The sequence below is a fragment of the Cygnus atratus genome, chromosome 17, assembly GCF_013377495.2.
Source record: "Cygnus atratus isolate AKBS03 ecotype Queensland, Australia chromosome 17, CAtr_DNAZoo_HiC_assembly, whole genome shotgun sequence".
Lineage (NCBI taxonomy): Eukaryota > Metazoa > Chordata > Aves > Anseriformes > Anatidae > Cygnus > Cygnus atratus.
The window spans coordinates 731,230-750,493 of NC_066378.1; the positions used below are offsets into that span (position 1 = coordinate 731,230).

The window sequence follows — 19,264 nt, forward strand, 5'->3', positions numbered from 1 at the left end:
TATATGTACATGCACACCTATATATATACGTATCTGGTAGCAGTTTGGAACCTCTCACTAGCAGGGCCAGAGCCACTGTATCGTCATGTTCAAAACGTTCTGCTTTTCCTGGCACCATCCTCTCTTCCTTTGCCCACTGAGCAAATGAGTTCAACTTCATGAGACCTGGCTTTCTGCTACCCAGGACAACTGCAGATGGGAGCTGCCCATGCTGTAAGCACTTGCCTGTTCCAGGACAGGGAAGCTAGCGGGAGGGGTGAGGAAGATGGAAAAGCCAGCTTCACTCTGCCTTGTCTACAGCTAGTGTAAGCTTCATGCTTTGTAGGTAAACTGAGGTAAGCTGCTGTCCTTGCTGCACATGGGAGAACGGTCCCAAAAACACGGGGGTGGGACGGGATGAGAGGGGAAGAGCTCTCTCTTTCGGATGGGATCTGTGCCCACGGGCTCTGTCTCTACTGGGCCTCTCCGGGGAACGCAGCGGCCCCGCGCCAGCAGCAGCAACGCCCGGCCACGGGGCCCTGCAGCGCAGCGGGTGCGGGCGCTGCGGTTTCCGCCGTCCCTTGGAGCCTCCCCAGAGCGGAGCCCGGCTCCAGAAAAAGCCCCCGCCGGGGCTTCCAGCAGCCGGGGCTCCGCCTGCCACGAGCCGTGAGCCCTCAGTGCGAGCCGAGCCGAGCCGAGCCGAGCCGGCTGCGGGCGGCTCCCAGCGCCGCTCCCGCGGCTGCCTGCGGGCGGCGGGGGGGCAGCGCGGGGGGGCAGCGGGCCGGCCCGATGCCGGCAGCCGCCCGGCCGGCCCTATCCGCGGCCTCCTTTAGGGGGCACCTCTCCTCCAGGAATGAGCCGCCGGCCGCCCTGCCCGGCCCGCGGCCGCGCACCGCGGGCACCCGTGGCGGAGCCGCCGTCGTCGGAGCGGGCCCTGCGCGCTCCGGCTGCCCCCGGCGCGGCCCCTCCCTCCATCCCGTGCCCGTCTCCCCCGTCCTCCCTCTCACTCCTCCAGCCAGTAAATCCGATCTAGGCTGATTCCTCTCACGTCAAACCACATGATCCCATAAAACATTCATCGCCTCTCCATCCCTGCGCCCCGCTCGCTCGCTCCCGGGATACAGTGCAGCAGGCTCCGCGCTCCCCGCCGCCGCCGGCTCTGCCTCCGCGGGATCCGCCGCAGCCCCGGCCCCGTGCGTGCGGCGGGCGGGAGGGAGGACGGAGGGAGGAGGCAGGCAGGCAGGCAGGGAGGGAGGGGGAGCCTCGCCTGGATGCTGACTCCAGCTCGGGGGCTGCTCATTCCCCCGATGAGCGAGGGCAGCGGCACAGGGAGAGCCCCCTCCCCGCGCGCCGCCGCTCCGCGCTCGGGCTGAAGTTTTGCACGAGGATCTGCCCCGCTCTCGCAAGGATTGTACCGGCTGCCGTTCGACTTTGCGCCTCCAGACGTGCCTTCCCCGACCCCTAAGATGAAGAGGGCGATAGCTGAAGGTAGGTGCGTCCCCTCGTCGACCTCCCTCCCCCCCCTCCCCTCCCGCCGCCGGGGCTCCCCCGCTTCCCGGGGGGTGGCAGGGCAGTGCAGGGCGAGGCGGGCGCGTCCCCAACTTCGCACCGCACCGGGAACTTCTCTCCTTGCAACTTTCTTCGGAGGAGCGCTCAGGTCCCGCCGCGGGGGAGAGGGGCCGGACCCCGGGGGCCGGGCGACGCTTCTGCCCCTCGCAGCGCTGCCCGAGCCCGGCCCGGGAGAGGCGGCGGGGTGAGCGGAGGCACGTCTGCGGGAGCGGAGGAGAGGCCGGGGCTGGATGGGGGGCACGGCCGGCTCCATCCCCAGAGCGGGGCTGCGGGCTGAGGCCCCTCCTGTCCCGGACTTCCCCCCCTCCCCCCGCCTCGGCCCGGCCCTGGGGTGGCCAGGCTCCCCCCGAGGTTGGGGCAGGCAAAGTGTTAAGGAGGCCGGGCCGGGGGAAGCGGCGACCTGCGCTCTCAAGGCTGCCTCCCAGAGGGGCACAGCCCGTGCTGGTGGAGGTGGCCGGAACCGCGGCGCCTGCGAGGAGGGCGGGGGCAGCCCGGCTTTCCCTCCGCTCCCCTCCCGGCCGGCGACGAGCGGGGCTCCGCTCCCGAGCCTCCGGCGGAGGCTGCGCGCCGGCCCCGGCCTCCTGCGGGTGCCTCCGGCCGGGGAAGTTCGCGGAGGCTCCGGGAGCCCCGGCAGCGCGGCGGAGGACGGCGATTACCGGGGCTCTCCGGGGATGCGCGCTGGGCACCTCCCTCAGGGCCCCCCCGCCCCGCTCCGTCTCAGCTCGGTGCCCACTAGCGAGAGGAGCTCGGGGTGCAGCGGGGGACCCCACGTCGCGGGGGGGGGGGGGAGGCCTGGCAGAACCTCCTCCTCCCGCTGAAAATCGCCCTTTTTTGTCTGCTCGGGCATCCCCGGAGACAGCTTTTCCTTTCCAGCGCCTGGTGTGGACGGATGGGGCTGGGGCTGCGCCGGCAGCAGCAGCCGGGGGCTGCGGCTGCTCTTGGGGGTGCCCCGCTGTGCACTCGTGGCTTTGCCCATTCGCAGTCACTCCGGGTGGAACCCGAAATAAAGACCTATGTTTGGAGGAACACATGCTCTCACTCTGCAGGTTCAGGCCGCTTGGAGAAGCGTGTGCCATCCAGGTGTGCTTCTGGAAAGCCAGTCCTCCACGGGTTGCAATTTTTTAACTCAAGTGATCAGCCCTGCACAGGAGCTCCACTGCTGTCCAGGCTGCTGGACAAGGGAGTGTTTGACATGCAGAGCCTCTTGCTGTGTGGAGTCTTTTCCCGTATGTGCCATCTTCAGCTTGCTTCCTTTTTCCATCACTGACACAAATAGAATCCTTTTTTTTTTTTTTTTTTTTTTTTTGTGGGCTTCCTGGCTAATATATTTGTGATGATCAAGGGATATCCCCAAGCGCTGATCCAAATGGCACCCTGTCTCTTTTGGATAATTGGAATCATTTTTAGTTCTGAAATTGCCAATTTATTTCTGTTTGGAAAACACCCTGGGGGCAGGCTGCAGTGATGGCTTCTCCTGTGGGCCCTTAGCAGATACTGGTATTTCAGCATCCATTTGCTATGCGCTGTGCCATAGGTGTATGGGTTACCTGTTGATTTGCACACAGTGGTTTTGTGAGTGTGCATGAAGTACCGAGCTGGGGATGTGGGCTGATTGCCTGCCGTGATGCTGCAGGAAGGCTGTTCGCCGTGCAGAGCGGTACCCAGGTGATGGGTGTGGTTCGGGTGCCCAGGACAGCCTCCTCCCTCGCACCGTTTGTGATCCTACTGCAGCACAGCGCTTCCTCTGCGCTGTGACTTTCCCCATGCTTCTGGCTGCTACCAGCATAATGTGAAAAAACACTGAAGATAATGAAATACAGAAACTGTGTTACAGTGGTTTTATTTATAGAACAAGGCTTTGAGGGTTTGGGTTTGAGTTTGAAATTTTTTTTTCCCCATTGTTTTTGAGTTGCTCGGGTTGCCTGGATTGCTGAGAGTTGTGACTGTAAAGTCCTTATGAACCTTGGGAGATTATGTTTAGGTGAATGACCATCCTATGGCATCTGGACTACATTTCCCACCGTGGGCTGCCAGGATGCTTCAAGTGCATTGTAAGCCAGAAATAGCCACCAGGGGCAGTTAGAGAGGCAGAGCTTTCACCTGGTGTTCTCAGCACTTACTGCTTTATTAACACAATGTATTTATATTGAAAGAGGTTTTTCCATGCTTATTCTTTATACAATTTCTTAAAAAAATAAAAGCCTATAATATGAGAACCTACACCAAACTCAGAGAATACCTGTTCACTGATGTGAGAACAGCTTTCTTTTTATTGAGAAAAGACACCATTCATCAGGGTATTATTTCATGTTTCCTTTCTGTACAATATTCATTCATATCAAGGATACTCATTAGTTTGTGAGCTTTGTCCCCCATTCCCCACTGGACAGAACAATACCTTAGTCCTATATTCTGTGGGACCATCCAAGGATATGTTTGGAGAGGCTTTTTAAAGAGAAGTATCAGGGCAAAAAGGCAGAGGTGCCATTGTGTTGCTCCATGCCGCAGGGTTGTATCAGTGCAGATGTGGTTGTGTCCCTGCTGTTTTTGTGATGTCTAAGATGTTTTTGTGCCCTCTAAGAGCACCAGAGAAAGCTGATCCAGAAAATAAGTAAATTAGGCTGCCCTCTCCACTGCTGTGACTTGTGGGCAGCAGGTGCCCAAGCTGCTGACCACCAACCTAGGGAACAGGGCAGTTCTGTCCTTACAAGCCACGTCCTTCATTAATGACCTGCATCCTGTGCTCAGATTCTGTGAGCATAACCAGAGCTAAAACCTGCTGGGAACCTGTGCAGGAGACTGTTTATAAAGTGCAAAGGTGACAGCAGTGGGAAGGAACATGGGGAAGAAGGGAGCAATTTGCTGCACCACCGAGATGCCTCCCTCTGTTTTGATCTGCTACCTGCCCTACTACCTGCTCAGAAGGGTCAGCGGGGGAATGGTTGTGTGTCCAGATGCTCAGCCTGGTGGCTCACCATTGAGCTGGAAGCTGGCCAGAGGTCTGGGTGGGTCCACAATTCACATCCCCACAGATGTCATCCATAACACGTCAGTGCACTAACGACGAGGGCCTCATTCCTCTGTAAGCATCTACTGACACCAATGATAATTTCAGCCATTTAGCCTTTGAAAACAATAAGCAAAATCTGCGAATCCAGCAGCACCTCTGTGAATTTTCCACCTTTTCTGGCTCAGAAGCAGCAAGGAAGAATGAAATAAGGGCAGGGAAGGGGAAGGATGTTCCGGAGCCCAGCTTTCAGGCTCACGGCCACACGCCCTGCAGGCACAGCAATACTGCTGTGGGAGCCCTGAACAGCACAGCGTCCTCCTCCCCTTTCCACCCTGAGCCTTGAAGGAGAGGAGGAGGGAAAGGGAAAATCAGTTGAGCCAGAGCCTGAGCACAAAGCAGGACAAGGAAGATTGCAAAGAGCTGAGCTCTAATCTCTGTGCTGAGCCTTCCTGTGGCTGCTGTGCCCATTGCTTGTGTACCACAGCCCTGCTGTGCCGTGTGGTGCATCCTGGAGGAGAGGCTGAAGCTGCAGCCCGAATGCAGGATTCGCCCTGCACAACCAGCCGGAGGCGGAACTGAAGGGAGAAGAAAGGAATTGCTCTAATTAGGTGTGCGTTCTCTTCCCCTTGGATTTGCAATGCTTTCTGCTGCTGTCACCTTCATTAAGACATATCTCTGAGTGCCAAGTGCTTCTTTTTGATGTTCATAAAGGGGTTTATTTATCCAAGAGACATGTGTACAGTGGAGCAGGAGTATCCTGTACCACTGCAAAGAGGGGCCATAAGAGGCAGCATCACAGTATGGTGCCTGTAAGGGCTGGGAATTGCACTAGGGCTTCTCCTTCCTGTCCACATGAAAGCTCCGTGCTGTGTCTTGGAGCCACTTGGATCTGTCTGGGGCTTGTGAGTAACTGGGTTTCAGGGCAAACATGTTACAGACACACACAAGTGTGGGAGGGAGGAGGGAGGTTGTGATCTGCAGAGCCCGTCCTCTCCTTCCCTTTCATGCTTATGGTTGCAACTCCTGGAGGTTTCCAGAGAATGAAGGAAAAGGGAGACAATTGTGCTGAAAAGTCACAGTCAGCAAAAAGAAGCAAAGGGTGGATCCTCCTATGTTTGCATAGAGATGCCAAGCCAATTCATTCTGACGTTGCTAAAATGTGCAAACTCACCTCAGCTTGCACTGGTGTCTTCTTATGGTGACAGGGACATGCAGCAGCGTGAGTTTTGTGTGGCTGATTATCTGTGATGGTGGTGTACAGTGATGATACATAGACTCAGAGCAGGGTGACATCAAAGTGACAGCTATTTCCTTTGGTGTGTGTGTGCAGCATGCATAGAAATGTCCCACCTGGGTTTAAGACATAAAGCATTGGCATGTGGTGTGCATGTGGTTTGTCCCTATGCACTTTGCCTTTAGAAAGCTCCTGGAAATCCGGGCTTCTGGAGTCTGCTTTTGACTTCCCTGTATCCTTGAGCAGGTCAGTCAGCTTTTCTGTGATTTAGTTTCAGTTTTTCCAGCTCTAACACTGGGAGAGTGATGCTGAGTTATCTCCCAATGGACCCAGAATGTGCGTAAAGGTCACCCCAGAGCTAAAGCGTGCAGGTCTGTGCTGTTGCCAGTCGCTTCTTCAGCAGTGACACAGTGGCAGCCAACAAGACTGATGATGTTCTCCTTAGGGGTGTTGCTGCATCAACAGCAGGTTTGTCTCTCTGGTCTGGCCTGCCTTCCTCACAACCTTTGCATTGCAGCTTGGAGCTGAACAATAGCACCAGCAGATTTTATGGTATTTACTCTCTCTCTTAGGTCTCTGCTCCTGGAATCAAGGGATTAGAAAAGTACTTCAGTTTTATTTTGTAGCCTTCCTGCTTGCCAAGAAAAGCCAAATCATTACACAAGCATGTGCAAAACGTTGAGAATTTTGAAAGCAAGGAAATACTTGCATATTGTGATTTTTAGTATAGTTTCTTGGTAGCTCAACAGTATGAGGCTGACATCAGCCTGAAAACTGGAAAGCAGCAGGCTGCAGCCTTTCCCCCCAGCAGCGATAGGGTCTTTTCTACATGGGTCAGGCAGAGCAGGGCTTACAGGAGATTTGCTTTCAAAAAATTCGTAGAACACTTTGGAAGAGATGTGTGAAGGTCTCTAATTAGCCTGCTCCTACAACAGCTAATTTCAAAGCTTGATCAGGTTGCTCAAGGGCTTGTTCTGTCAGCTTTTGAGTACCACCGAGGATGGAGCTGTCCTCTCCTCATCCATAGCTCAGACTTGTTCGTCTTTTGGGCTAAGGCTGCTCAAACCCTTCACCACCTGGCCTGCATCAGGACCATTTCCCATGTCCCTTTGGCATGGTCAAGGTACTTCTTTAACTGTCACTGGATACAGCAGTGGTGGAGTGATGGTGTGTGTAGTGCTTGGGACCATGCTTGATGGGAATGGGTGGTTGTCCTTGTGGTTTCAGGAGAAGGCATGGAGGTTGATCACAGAATAACAGAATGGCTCAGGTTAGAAGGGACCGCAAAGATCACCCAGTTCCAACACCCTGCCATAGGCAGGGACGCCACCCACTAGATCAGGTTGCCCAGGGCCTCCTCCAACCAGTCGCTGAACACCTCCGGGGATGGGGCATCCACAACCTCTCTGGGCAACCTGTTCCAGTGCCTCACCACCCTCTGAGGGAAGAACTTCCTCCTAATCTCTAATCTAAATCTCCCCGCTTTGAGTTTAAAACCATCCCCCCTTGTCCTGTCGTTATCTGATTGAGCAAAGAGTTGCTCTCCATCTTTTTTATAAGTCCTCTAAGTTGATACCAAGAAGGAGCTGAGAGTGGGGTCACAGTCTGGGCAAGACAGAAGGCATTTCCAGACATTTTAGTCTCAGATGTGTCCACTTTTCTGTCTGCATTTTGGGGGTGGAGCACTTGGAGGTATTTTTTATGAACTAGTTCCAGCTCTCCGAGCATGGTCTCCCACACCAATGTTAGTTAAAGCAATTTGTCAGATTTGATTTGCTAAAAGCCTCAAAAATGCAACAAGTACCTCTGTTACTCCATCCGGTTTTATGCAGTAGAGAACAAAAGAAAAAAAAAAGTGTAATTTCCTATTTTCTGGATCTGGCAGTGCCTCCGTCTCAGACTGGACAGCACTCAAGTACTCCAGACTGCTGCACTGTTTTCTGGTATAAAGCAAAAATGGTATTTTCTCACCTCGTGTAGGCACCCTTTGTTGATCTTGTCTAGCAATGGGGACTAGATAGCCCCATGTCTGCTGCCAGTCCTCCCTATAGACCTCAAACCCAGTGTTTGCTGGAAACCCTTCGTGGACACCGTGCAGTGACAGTAACTCTCTGAGGACAAACCCCACAGCCCTGGAGGTGCTGGTGGGAAGGGCTCTCTGGCGCTTGTAGCACAGCCTCCCCTTCTGAGCACAGCAGTCGCCAGTGGCAGCTTCAGTCAGCGGGGTCTTTCCCTACGCGAGTCTTTGAAACCTCCAACGACAGAGGCTTTCTGGCCTTTCCCAGTGCAGGAGTGGATTAAGAAGCTTTTCCTGATGTCCAAACTGAATCTCCCAAACTGCAGTCCTTGGCCACGGCTCCTTGCTGTATCACCTGGCCTCACAAAGGAGTGTTCAGCTCCATCATCCTTATTAATGCTTCCTCAGTAGTTGTAGGCCACTATATGATTATCCCTTCACATCCTCTTTGCCTGACTCAGCCACCTTAACTCCCTCTACCTGACCTTGCAGGATGTGTGCTGTAGGCTCCTGACCACCTAGGTAAGCCTCCGCTGGGTCACTTTGGTTTCTCCATGTCTGTTTTGGGCTCAGCAGCCCACAGCTGGACACAGCGTTCAAGGTGCAGCTCCCCAGTCCTGAACAGAGTGGGACAATAACTACCCTCACTCTGCTGTCCACACACCCCTTGACACAGCCCGGGATGTAGTTGCCGTATTCACAGTTAGAGCCACCATTTGCTCATATTCATCTTGGGAACCACCACAGCTCCCAGGCCTTTTACAGCAGGCTGCTGCTCACCCAGTTGATTTGCAGCCTGGTGCTGGTGCTTGGGGTTATTCTGCCCCACGTGCAGAACTTTTTGCACTTCTTGTACCGAGTAAGTGCTTCTTAATACTGTGTCACTTACCAAAAAGCCCAGACGTCTAGGTGAGCAGATGCCTACCTGCATATGCATTCTTTTCCTTGCTGTACTGAAGTGTTATTTAGCTGTGGGTCAGAAATCCTTGAAGAAGTCCAGGATTCCCCTCCTGCACTCGGCTTCTGCAAAACACAGTGCTCTCCTCTGCTGGTTGGTTCCCCTTGCTTCTGCCCAAATTGCAGTATAGACAGCTAAGGTGAAACCAAGCCTTGACATGGGATCCCTTCTTCCTTCCACCACCACCATCCTTAGATGGTCAAAGTCCGTTTGCTAAATGATCCTTGTTTTGCTGTTTGCTTCCTTGCAGAAAAACTTCCTTGCACTGCATGTTTCTGTACTTTATCTATGGAGGTCTCCACGAAGGTCTGGAGTGTCTTTATTGTTAGCTATGTTTTGATATACATCTACAGCTATCATTCCACATGGAGATAAAAAAAGAGAAAGCAAACACATCACACCAGTGTAGTGAGGTTCACCGCCTGCATGGGAGTTTCCAGCTAGTCACAGCTTTGCTCCATCTCGGGGGAATTCGACACCTTCCCTGGGATGGCTCTTTGAATCTTGATGCCTTTTTAACAATTGTGGTTTCTTTCATCTCTTTGTGTTACACCTTCCTTTGGAAACTATGGAATGCTTGCATTCAAATTTGATGCTTTCTTTCCTTCCCTGAGTGCACAGGATAATTATAGTGCCTAGCATGGATGTGTACTAACTGATCAGTTATTAGTAATAATTATAATTTACATGATGGTCTAGGAAGACAGGGCACTAATACAGTAGAAGTGATGCTCTGAGATAGCAGTTCAGAATTGCTTACTGATGTGTCAGATCCTCTCCCGTGTGCTGCTCACTGGGGAAACTAGTTAACTTTTTTTTGTTGTTGTTAAGAACAAATCTTTTGCAGGAACCATCTGGCTGCTAAATTCTTCTCCTGAAGCTGTGCAGTTTGCTGGGAGTTCATTTGCGTCTTTAGCTACTAAAGAGAAAGTAAAAGTGACTGATTAGTCTAAGACTGGGACCATTCACATCAAAGTGACAGATTTTGTGAGCTGGATTTGGGAAAGTGCTTAAAAATGGTGTGTTTTCATTAAATTTTGAAGACTGTGGGCAGAACTGTGCTCTCGGCACTCCGGCACAGCTCTCGACTCTGCACCCTGCGTCGTTATGTCAGAGTGAATTGTGTGGCTGTTAAAATTTGTGTGTGCTTGTTTGATGACTTTAAATATTGATTTTAATTGTGCGTCTTTCTTAAGGCCGTGAGTGATGATCAGAGCCACATACAATACACCACGCGCATAACACAGCAATGTGCGTAGTAAAGATGTGAACCCAGCCTGACTCTTAAATAGATGGGAGGAGGGGGAAGAAAAGAAAAATCTTTGGAGGCCCAAGATCCAGTTTTCCTTGCTTCCAGGCACCACGGAGGGCTTTGTCAGAGACATGCCATCAGCTGCCACGCAAGCCAGGATTTCAGAAGCCTTTTGCAAGTGCTGGTGTCAGGCTGTGAAGGCTCCTCTGTCAGAAGGTGTCTTTTGAAATCAGAATAACAAATGCATAGTTTGTTAACATTGCAGAGCAAAATGATCGCTTGAAAGCCAGCAGCGCATCTCCATGGAGGCATCCTGCTTTTAGGGGTGATGGAAGAAGCAGTGATGGGGAGAAAAGCCCCCTCCCTGGCACAGGTTCCTTCCCAAGCATGCGTGTCCGGCACGGGGCTGGCCATGATTGATGCTTGACGTTTCCCATGCTTGTGCAAACATGGTTAGCATTGGCTTTACACTAGAGGGCTGTCTGTCCCTTTCCCTTCAGAGGAAAGGCATTAGTCTGTACGCTGTGAATGCTCTTGTCGTTCACAGTCTCCAAACAATTTGACAGCGGCCTGTTTTGTCAGAAGGGTAATGTGAAGCAGGCTTTTACTTACTGCTCCCCGCCTCCCTTTGTGCTGCATAAGAACATCCAAGTCGTGGTCTGGAGCTCGCTTTGGAGCTGTTTGTCTGGAGTGACATGAAACCTCTCTGGTTATATTGCAAGGCACTCTTGCCTCCTCCACTGAGCGAGTGCAGCCACAGGTCAGCAGCCTCGCTGCAGAACCAGCAGGCTTCAAACAGGTGGGAACTTTCCCCTTTGTTCATTCAGGCCACTTCTGCTCACAGCAGTGAGGTCTCCAAATGTTAGCGCAGGGGCTCACTCTGCTCTTCCAGTTATATCCTACCGCTGCCTTGTGCTTGTGAGGGGCTGAAGCCCTGGACGTCAGCAGATGCATTCTGCAAGTTGTGGGGTGCACCAGGCTTGAGATGCTTTGGAAATGGCTGTCCTGGGGGCTGGGAAGGGTCTTCAGTGCCCCTCAGTCTGAGAGAGGTTTGGCAGCCTTCTTTCCATAACCTCAGGTAGGACAGCTTCCTCTGACTGCTGGCAGTGTGGCTGGGACCTTTGTGGAACCACTAGACCTTGGCCACCACCAAGGGCAATTGCTTTAGGTCCGTGCAGGCACTCATATCATTAATTTGTTTAATTCTGTTCCCAGTCACCTTCATCCAACCTGGCTTTAATTTGGGCGAAGGTGAAACCACATGAGGTTTGGAATAGCTTAACAGATCTGGTTTGAATTCAGAACTTTCCACAGAGTGGTGTGATGCAAACACAAGCCCCTCAGTGCCTTCCGAGCGTGTTGTACCAACTGCCTTCGACACCTTTGTTTCTGTTCCTGCATGCCTGCGCAGGCAACGTTTGGCTAGCTTGGGGCAAACGTGGTGTTAACTGAGAGCGGCCAAGTCCTTCGGCCCTGGCTAACGAGGGCCTGCTTCAGCGAGCAGGGCTGGAGCTGGGGTCTCGGTGGGTGGGCTGGGAGCCAGCTGGGGGGAGGCGCTGGGCTGCGGGCTGGGGCTGCGCCTTGCACGCACCGAGGTGCAGGCATCACTTCTCCGCCAGCAGATTTATCAAGTCCAGGGACTTCTGTCACTCCCTCCCTTCCTCCCTCCACCGTTTCTCAATTTGCAGCTAGTACATCCTGAGGGGAGGGGAGAATTAATAATGGTAATTACAGCAGCTCACGGTCCTGAGTGCTGGCGCTGACCGCACGCACGGTGATGGATGGCGGCAGAGCGCTGTGCCATGGGGGAGCTGGGTGCTGCCTGCTGGGACCTGCTCTCCACCATCCCACGGTGTGGGGGGGGGGGTGCCGGAAGGGGGAGCAGGCTGAGCTCTGCCATCACCTCAGCCTGGGACAGGGCTGCTCCTGGGCTGAGCATGCAGGATTTTGACACCCGTTGGCTGCCTGTGTGTCACCTGCTGCAGGCAGGCATTGCTTTGCTGTCTCTGCTCCTGGCCTGGTCGCCTGCTGCAGGAGACGGGAGCTGCCAGCAGGCAGGAGGGCATCGCCTGACTTCTGATGTTGCACATCTGCCTTGCTTCTTGGATTTGGCTTTGGCTTTGCTCCTTTGGCTAACACCCCCCTGCAGACCTGGCCCTGGGGCACATAAAGGTCTGCAAAGTAGCCAAAGTAGCCCATTTCACTGTGGGGAAGGCAGCCTGCCCGTGATGTGGGACGTTCCCTGCCCAAGCACCCAGAGCTCTGGCAAGGCACTGGGGCCACACCACTCTTTCCCACCCATGGAGACCAGCAGCTGCTGAATCCCTTGCTTGGCTAGTTCAATTTAAATGAATTTTAGGGCCACTGGGTGAAACAGCGTTAGTAGAGAGCAAAGGGATTCTGTCAGTCAAGCCTGTCGGGGTGGTGTGGGGGTGTCAGCTCTCGCAGGCTTTGAGGTGTCATTTTCAAGCCTCAGTTTCTGACATCGTGCAATGAAGTGAGCCTTCAGAGCCTGGCCAAAGCCCTGTGGCTTGCACCTGACACTGGAAGGGGTAATATCTTTGGGTTCAGTGTTACCCACAGGATGAACCATCTCTTCTGGTCATTATAATGCGAACCTTTCCTCGTGTGACATGCTGTTTGTTGCCAAGAGCTCGCTGTGCTCTGACTGAAATGCAGTGCCCGGAAAGTGGACAGTGGCTATTTAAATGGTCAGCTGTCACTATTCTGGTTTTACTGAGGCTGCATCCTCTCCGGTGTGCAAACAGGAAGAGGCTGGGGCTGGGGCTGCTGCCGGGGCTCTACTTTCCTGCTCGACAAGCGGCACTGGGTCTGAATAACGGGCCCTTGTTCTCCTAGGTTGGAAGAAAGCACCAAGGGAGCAGCTCAGCCAAAGAGAGACATTTATATGAGTGGCAGAATAAATGAATCTGAGCTGCCTCCTGGGAATCAGCCCAGAAGAGACTGACTTTACTTGGCCATGGCTTTCCAGTGGGAAATGCTTTTCTTTCTCTGTATTTATTTTTGGCTTTCCTAATGTTTTGCTAGGCTTACAATTAATCCTAAGCTTCTGGGTGGCCAGCTGGGCTGCGGGGAACACAGTCTTCCTCAAAGCAGTTCGCTTGGTCATTTCCTGAGGACCTTGGATAAATTTTCCTGAGGACCTCCCATAAATACAGGGAGTCCAGTTCTTGACCCATGCCCACCTTGGACTGATGGAGAAGAGGAACCTGTACCTCCAGCCTTTGTGGGAAGGGGGTGAACAAGTTGCTTGGCACTCTCATATCACATGTATGGGGGATTTGCTCTTTCTGGGAGGAGGTGACAGCTGGGCTGGGCTGCAGGACGGCAGGGTGTGCTGCTGTCACAGCACGTGTGAGTTGGTGGCAAGTTGGTGTGTTTGCACGGGTGTTAGAGCTGGGCTCCCCTCTCTCATCCAGGTGCACCTGGCATATTTTTATTGTCATGAGCATCCCGCAGAGCATATGTTGCCAGCTCCAGCCTGGCCACCGATGTGAAATGTTGGCTGTGGGGTTGTGTGGTGGGCTGCAGGGCTGGCAGGCATTGGGAGGAGCTGGGACTCCCCAGCGCTCCCTGTGCTGCTACTCTCTGCCTTCGGTGCTGTAGGGGCATCCCAACCCCCTGACGTATTTGGTGCCTGCCTTCTGCACGTGTTCTACGGCAGACACGCGGCGGGTGCCCGCCAAGGCAGCTCTCCACATGCTGTGGGCTCATTTCCCTGTGCAGACCTTCTTCCCTCCTCTTGCTGCAGCTGAGATGGACATGTCTGGGCTATGTCAGCTTTGGTTTCTGAGCCTTTTTAGCTTGTTCCTGTATTCCTAAAATGAAGGCTTTGCTGCTCTTCATCTGAGTATGACCCCCTCGCCACAGACCTTTGTGCCCCGTTTCCTGCTTGTAAAGCCCCAGGCTCAATGAGGGGAAAGCACTGATGCCAAAACTCCTAAAACAAAATTCAATGGTGAGGGTGGGGTTTGCTCTGCTTTGTGTGCTGGTGGGAGACGGGCATAGATGCACTTGGGCACCTGCTGCTGTCTGCTGCAATGCAGGCAGGGCACAGGCCAGTGAGCAGAGTGCGGGGCCGTGGGGCCGGGGCACAAGGTCCAGCTCTGCTGGCAACCTGCAGTCAGACGGATCATTTAGCCTGTGACACGCAGAGGCCATGGGCCAGTGGCCCCCGCTGCCTCGGTGTGTGGCTGCAGCACAAGCCCCTCCTGATACACCCATGTCAGCATGTTGCTGTCCTGCTGTCTGGAGAGGAGGGGGACAGTAGTCACCTCTGCTTGTCCCCGCATCCCCAGGGTTCAGAAGAGACCAAGTGCATGGTGAATGTCCCCAGGGGAGGAGATAGGACATTCTGACAGTCCTGTTGCCCTGAACTTGGGGAACGCAGTGCTGGACTGTTAAAAAAGACATATGAGCTCTCCCTGCATGCCAGGCTGGAGCAGCACAGGCATTTACTGCTCTCTGTAAAACTGAGAATCCTGTGAATTAAAGGAAGGAGCCTGACACTTGGCACCGGCAGAGGTGGGAAGTGATAATTGGAGACGATGAAGGCACAGGAATCTCTCAACATGATGGAAGCTAAATGACACGGTAGGGAAAATTGCGCCGTGTTGTGAGTGTCAAAACTGACACAGAGGCAAAGGAGATGAGCAGTGTTCGCAAGTGCACCCCGACAGCTCCTGTGAGAGGGCCTTGGCCAAGCTTTGGCTTAGCCTACCTGAGCAGTTCTCGTGATCCACAGCTCCCTCTGCTGCATTCCCCCGGACCTCTCATGCTTGGGAAGGGAGAGGTGATGGGCAAGATTGGTTGTTTGTGCTAAGTGCACCCTTGTGCTGCCTTGCAGTGGCCCTCCAGGCCCTTCTGGATCGTGTGGCTGGATGCATAGTTGTAAGACCAAGATGTCCATTAGAGAGTGTGTGTGTGCCTGGACACGTACGCACGCACATACTGAGCTGTGTGAGCAGAGTGTGCGTGTTTGGAGAAGTGGGCAGGTCCTGGCAAGTGGTGCAGGAAAGGCTGCCTTCATTTCTGTCGTGGGACAGGGGTGAAAATGTTCCTGGGATGAGCTCACAGTTCATCACGTGCAGGGGAAGGGTCTGCAGCTTGCTTGGCACCCCAAAGAGACAGAAAAATCAGAGACACAGAACAAAAATAGTTAAACAAATGGCTATGCTGAATACAGGCTAATGACAAGCTCTGTTGGGTGCCTGGGCAGTGGTCTGCACTGCTGCCTGCTTCAGGGGCAGGGTGTGTGTGGGGGCAAGCTGGCAAAGCCCTGTGTGACCTGGTGGTTTGGAGCGGATGGGGAATGAGACTCCAGTATACGGCGAAAGCACAGTGACAAATGGCATGGGGACGGTAGCTCGGCTGTTCCCTCTGGTACACCAGATGACGATATGCTGAGAAGCATAGGAGGAGAGTGTTTCACTAGCAGGAGAGTCCTACGGAGCTGCCTCCCTCAAGGTCATGTTGAAAGGCCACTGAAGGTCCCAGCAAGGGCCAAGTATTCACATTTTCAAGAAAACATCCAGCACTGCCAGCCTGCAGGCTCTCCTGCTGCTGGCCAAGGTGGCGGAGAGCTGAGGCTGTGAGACAGCCCTGCTGCCTGCTTCCTGCAAGGAGGGGACATCACCGGTGCCAGCTGGGTGGCTCCTTCAGGAAACAAGCAGTGGGTGCCACCAGCCACAGCACTGTCCGTCTTTCTTCTCACCCCAGAGCTGTGGGTACAAGTGTATCCTTGAGACCTTCTCCCTCTTAAGCATCTCCACTTTGGTTTCTTGCTTTAGAGGAACTTGCTAAGCAGATGAGAGAGTGAGTTGTTATTCTTCTAAGAGCATAAACAGGGTTTGGGAAGAAAAGGTAGAAGGTAAAGCTGGATATTGAATGCACGTTTATCAGTGGTGGATACGCATTGCTCAGCATAACCAAAAGACTGATGCTGAGCCACTCAGCATTGCTGAGCTGGGAAACTGGTGCTGCCGGGTGGTCCTGTGCCCACGCTCTGGGGGAGGCCCTCTGCTTCTCCCACCATGTGTGCTGCAGGAATTTCTCGCTGTGTTTCAAAAGCCTGTGGCTGAGCCTGAGCCCTATCCCACTGAGAGCCCTCCCTGGCTGCTGCTTTGCTCCTGCTCAGCTGAAGCCAACCCTCCCCTGTCGTGTGATTCACTCCCGGCTTGTTCATTTGAATTTTCAATGGTCCTTCTGCATGCACTATAAAGGGTATTTAATGTGCAGCATTTTGCTGAGCCTGTAGCCTTTGGAGCTTTTTGCAGAGACTCTTTGTGGCCTCCCTGGGTGCATTATTGGAGAGATGCAGTCCCAGGCACACTGTTGAAAGCAGATGTCATGCTTCTTAATACAGAATTGCCCTCATTGCTTCTTCCTAGGACACATCCAGTCCTGGTTGTTCCCAGGAGGTATCTCTGTCTTCCTCCTCCATGGCCTGGGATGCTCTACAGATGCATGGACGAAACTTCAGCCTCTTCACTGCTCGTGGTCCTTAGTTTTTGTGCCTCTCAGAACCAGAGGCCCCTGCAGAGGCTGCACAGTGCCACTTGAAAGGATCCCTCAGCCCTGGTGGGCACAGGGTGCTGGTGCTCCCTGCGCAGCAGTCTGGCAGCAGTCCATCTCCAACAGCTGCCTGGCTCTTTTGAGCAGCACCGGGAAATATGCAAATTTAACCTTTGAATTTACTGTGCTGTTCTCTTCCTGGGAAATGTCACTCTGGGCATCAAGCTGGGACCTCTGGGAGGGGAGTAGGCATCAGTGGCGTATGCTCCATCTCTGGGAACGCAGCTGAGGAGCTGGATCCTCCAGGGAGTCTTGAGATGCTCCCTGCAGGCAGCAGCTCCTGCGCTCAGCCTCGCTGTCAGCACAAGCTGCCCCGTGCCCCAGCCATGTGTTGGGTAGGACGTGTTTGGACGGCTCGATCTGGCTCCTGAATGATATCAGGAGGACTATGTCCCCCTCGCCAGGTGCTGGGCAGGGGAGCTGTCAGCAGCGACACATCTCGGCGGCAAGAGCTGCTCGCCGTGCTGGGGACAGGGACAGCTCCTCTGCCTCGGGGAGGGCAGCTCGGCAGGGCCTGATCCGGATGGTGCTGCAGGAGGGAGCTCCCTGCCCAGCTGAATGTGCAGCAGATGAAGAGCTGAAGGGAATCCCTGGTGCTGAGGCTGTCAGTGACTGATGGGACCATCCTAGCTCGGGCTAGAGGCTAAGATGGAGGGCTGAGTTTACAGGCTGCCCCTGGGAGGTGTCAACGGAGCAAAATAAAGGTGTGATTACAGTGTGGGCAGGAGTGACAGTGCAAAGAAGAAGGATTTCAGCATGGCTGAATAACCAAGGACCATATCCACATCACAGGAGGGCTCTGCTGTGGTTGCTGGCCCCTCCGTGCTGCAGCCTTCCCCATCACATCAGCTCTGCTACTGTCATGAGCTGCAGCCCGTGTGGCTGTGCCTCTCTGCAGCGTTCCCACCACACCTGTGTTGGCTGTGCCAGCTGCAGAGCTCAGCAGCTTCACGGGTGGCTTTGGGGAGGCAGAACACACCTGGGGAGCACTGTCGATGGCTCTAGTTGTGTGGCCCCGGTGCAGGGTGTCCCCCGCAGCTTTTTGCAGTTATTACAGTTCTCAGTGTGCATCTGCCTCTGTGTAAGACAAATGCTTCGGGGTCAGCAGTGCAGGAGCTCTCAAAGAACGAGACAAGGCATGCATCTGGGCTCTCCTCCAGGACACCCCAATAACAGTCAGCATGGGCAGTTCCAGGCTAGCAAGACTCTGAAATAACAGAGCAGGGTGCAGCCTACCTTCACAAGCATCCCTAAAAATAGCAAGACAGGATGTCCATGTGATGGGTTTTGGTAGGAAAATAGGTTCATTTCCCAGCTCCCAGAGGGTTTTTTGGAAACAGCAGAGAGTAAATAAGGGTTTTGAAAGTGATGACAAATACCTTGGAGGTGCCCTTCCAAGCAGCCTTAACTGTTTGAAATTACACTCACATCTCCAGTGGCTCTGAGACAGGGAGCTTGAGGCCCTGAAGATCTCCAGATCTAGCATGCTCTTATTTGCTTGGGTGCTAATTAAGAGAATGTCGAAACTCTGATATGTATTCTATAACTCCCTGTATATTCTGATAAAAGCCATTACAACTCCATCACAAGTGTATTAAAATCTCCTTAATTAATAAACTATAAACATAACAGTCTTCTGGAGAACGACTGTGAGCACTGAAGGGGACCACAGGACAGGGATGGACACCAAGTTGCAGAGCAATGAAATGAGGTGGGGAGGATGCTGCCCGTGCAGTCTTCATTCCCCAGTACCAAGGCAGCACAGCAAAGCTTTTCTGCATAGGAAAGCTGCTGGTCTCACATCTGGTAATTAAGCACTTGAACTACTATGAAATAACTTGGTTTGGCCAGACGTTTCACTGTGGCTGCTCAGGGACCAAAAAGGCATCATGGTCCTTGTCTCCCCAGTATGGTTGGAAAGATCAGGGTGGTGCAGGGATGGGTTTCCCTGTCCTGTGCAACGTGTGAGTGTGTGTCCAATGGCTGTGTCACCCAAGGGACACTGATTTAAACCCCTGTGGTAGAAGAGGGCCCTGTACCAGCCTGCCTCGAAGCTTTGCAAGCATTCTGGACTGAAAGATGCCAAATTATGTACACAAAGAAGAATAGATCCAAAGAGACGGAGATTAGGTTGTTATCCCCTCACGGCAATGGTTTGCTTAGAGCATGCTTTGAACCCAGTGGCAAACTGGGATCTATTGCTCCAAAGCCTGGGGAACTGCTGTTACCACTAGGGCATCTCTGGATTTTGCGTCCTCCTTGATCAGAAGTAGCTTCCTGGCCAAGAGACAGCCTATTCCTGACCAAGTTTTCTTGAAACCAGTCCTAATAGATGGAGCTTCCACCATATTCATGTTTTCTGATGAAAAATGCCTCTCAGAAAGGGAATATTCACTCGCCTGAAGAGAAAGAATGCTGGAGTTTGAGCTACAGGTATGGTTAATACACAGATGCAAGAAGGAGGTGGATACCTGGATGGGGAGCTCAAGTCCAGGGTTGTAGTGAGTTTATGTCCCTGAAAAGCTATGAACAGAATTGCCCTACTTCCAAATGGAACAGTCCAGGGAAATTCCATGAGTTGTCCTGTAAAGGAACTTAGGCTCAGAAAATAGGGGCTTTATCATCCGCTTGTCTTCCAGAAGATAGCAGGA

General features: G+C 53.4%; 1 protein-coding gene across 1 annotated transcript in view; it reads left to right on the forward strand.

Annotated features, from left to right (window-relative positions):
* The first annotated feature begins 1,253 nt into the window (after window positions 1-1,253).
* Window positions 1,254-19,264, forward strand: part of RTN4R (reticulon 4 receptor) — an 80,353-nt gene continuing 62,342 nt past the window's right edge. Inside the window, exon 1 of the mRNA XM_035569253.2 lies at window positions 1,254-1,467. Coding sequence (XP_035425146.1) covers window positions 1,446-1,467 — 22 coding nt within the window. The 5' untranslated portion in view covers window positions 1,254-1,445. The remainder of the gene's footprint in view (window positions 1,468-19,264) is intronic.